At 39.8% G+C, this 2,648-nt stretch overlaps 1 protein-coding gene across 2 annotated transcripts in view; it reads right to left on the minus strand.

Moving 5' to 3' along the window:
* The window catches only part of LOC106868767 (uncharacterized), a 57,494-nt gene that overhangs the window by 10,679 nt on the left and 44,167 nt on the right, over positions 1-2,648 (minus strand). For both annotated transcript variants that reach the window (XM_014914195.2, XM_014914188.2), the window contains exon 3: positions 863-973. In XM_014914195.2, coding sequence (XP_014769681.1) covers positions 863-973 — 111 coding nt within the window. The remainder of the gene's footprint in view (positions 1-862; positions 974-2,648) is intronic.

The following is a 2,648-nucleotide window of genomic DNA, read 5'->3' on the forward strand; positions in this document are numbered from 1 at the left end:
TATATATATACGTGTGTGTGTGTGTGTGTGTGTATGTGTGTGTATCTGCGACTGTCTTGTTTGTGTTTGTGTGTCTATCTGCAAGTGTGAAATTCGTTGTTCCGTCCGATATTTATGGATCTTACTGTAAAATTCTATAACGACATCACAGAGTTTAGGAACTGAAGCTACAGTGTGTAGCTAAGCCAAATTGCTTACATAACTAATATATGAGATCGGTGCAAAGAGAAAAAAAAAAAAATAACGGGTCGTCTGCAAATACGCGCCAACCAGACGACACAGCTTAGTTGAACCTTTAACGTTGTATTTGAATAACCTTGGCCTTCGGTTAATATTCCTTTCTGCTATAGGATTAAGGTCTGCAATTTTGCTGGGAAGAGGATAAGTCGATTATATCGATCCCAGTGTTCAACTGGTATTTATGTTACTCGGCCTTGGAAGGATAACAAGCAGAGTTAACCTCAGTGAAATTTGAACTCAGAACTTAAAGACGGGCGAAATGCCGCCGAGCATTTTGCCTGGCGTGCTAACGATTTTGCCATTTCGCCGTGCCAGTGGTCAAGGATTTTGGATAGAAGTATATACGGCATTGCATGCCTGAATGAAATGAATGAATGTATGTATGTACGTATGTAGTATGTATTTATGTCATTATTCAGTTTATTTCATGATTTCTTGCCAATAGAGAAAGAACCGGTTTCTAACCTAGATCCATATATGTATGTATGTATGTATGTATGTATGTATGTATGTATGTATGTATGCATGTATGTATGTATGTATGTATGTATGTATGTGTGTGTGTGTGTGTGTGTGTGTGTGTGTGTGTGTGTGTGTGTGTGTGTAAAAGGCAGTAACTTACAGGACACCGCTGGCGTGTTGTTTGCAATAAATTTTTCCGGTTCAGAGAAGACGAAAGATTCACAGCGTTCTTTGCTGGTCGGTCGTATACCAAGCCTGTCTCTTACTGGATCTGGAAAAGAGCGAACACATATATAAGGACATTGTAGTGACTACTGTCGATGCGTATATACGTACACACACACGCACACGCACACAAACGTACATACGCATAAATATTCTGTTCTGAGTAATAAAACTTCCACATCTTCAATAAAAAGCTGATTGTCACTGGATGACATCCAGTGGCAGTCACCATTCACCAGCAGCCAACGCCAATTTACTACGGCCCTTCACACCACGCGAATTTGAACGAGCCAATGAGAACGACTTTTATTAATCATACATTGGGAAGCAGTCTTGTCAGGGTTCCCTTGAGGACAAACAGCAACGACAACAACACTAACAACGATGGCAGCGAAAAGAAGTAGAACAACAACGACTTCACAACAGCTCAGTGCCATCGATGGAATTTGTGCTGCCACTCTATCAAGCGGGGATATCGGACAAACCACGGCATAAATTAATAAAGATAAAAAAACACACACACAAGGATGGATTTGATAGTCTTCTTAAGGATACAAGATGTCCGGGCAAAAAGATAAATGTGATAGTTGGAGTGAAGGCGCGTGGTTTAGTGGCTAGAGTATACAGATCACGATCGTAGAGTTGTGGGTTCGATATCCGGCGGTGCATTGTGGCCTTGAGCAAGACACTTTATTTCACATTGCTCTGGTCCACTCAGCTGGCAAAAATGAGTTGTATCTGTATTTCAAAGGGGTCAGCCTTGTCTCAGTCTGTGTCATGTTGAATCTTCCTGGGAACTACGCTAAGGGTACACGTGTCTGTGGAGTACTCAGCCACTTGCACGTTAATTCCACGAGCAGACTGTTACATTGATCGGATCAACTGGATCAATCGTCGTCGTAAGCGACGGAGTGCCAGATTTTTCTTAATGACGGTTGGAGCACCTGTAATCATAGCTGTGCTCAATCCCTTTTGCGATCACTTGATCAATTTGACTATTAGATGTTGTTATACATCGCTGGTTACAATGCGCTTCACATCGTATTAGCTTTCGTACTGGTGCTAATTAAAACCAATACGCCGTATTTGCGCTTTACATCACTTTTATCTTTCGTACTGGTGGTAAATAAAAGCAACAGACGCACTGGCATATTAAATGCAACCCTAATTTAGCAGCCCCTAATCAAGAAACTGGAATACTAGGGACAAAATTAGCTTTTGGGAAGCTCAACTTCTCATATAAGACCGGGAAGGATTTTTTGAGAAAAGTGCGTCTTATACGCCATCAAATACGGTAAACAACATACGCAGAGAATTAAGGAATTTGACATATACACACTTTGTTTCTTAGACTCTCTCTCTCTCACATAGTAATCTACACACTCATATACTAATATAAACACACAGGACACACAGACATGCATACGGTCCCTCACAAAAAGATATTTATTGAGCATTGTCAGCCGAAGAACGCAACAGATGTGAAACGCTGAAGAGAAGGAAAACACAACTTGCAATGAATAACAGGTTTTTGAAAATATAACCGATCACCTCCCTACCTTGCGGCCTTCATGTTGACTGAGTACTTTCACACGATTGTTTGAACACCTAAAATCTAATGTAATATATATATGTATGTATGTATGTATGTATGTATGTATGTATGTATGTATGTATGTATGTATAATCAAATATATATATATATATATATATATATATAT

The sequence above is a fragment of the Octopus bimaculoides genome, chromosome 23 (genome assembly GCF_001194135.2).
Source record: "Octopus bimaculoides isolate UCB-OBI-ISO-001 chromosome 23, ASM119413v2, whole genome shotgun sequence".
Lineage (NCBI taxonomy): Eukaryota > Metazoa > Mollusca > Cephalopoda > Octopoda > Octopodidae > Octopus > Octopus bimaculoides.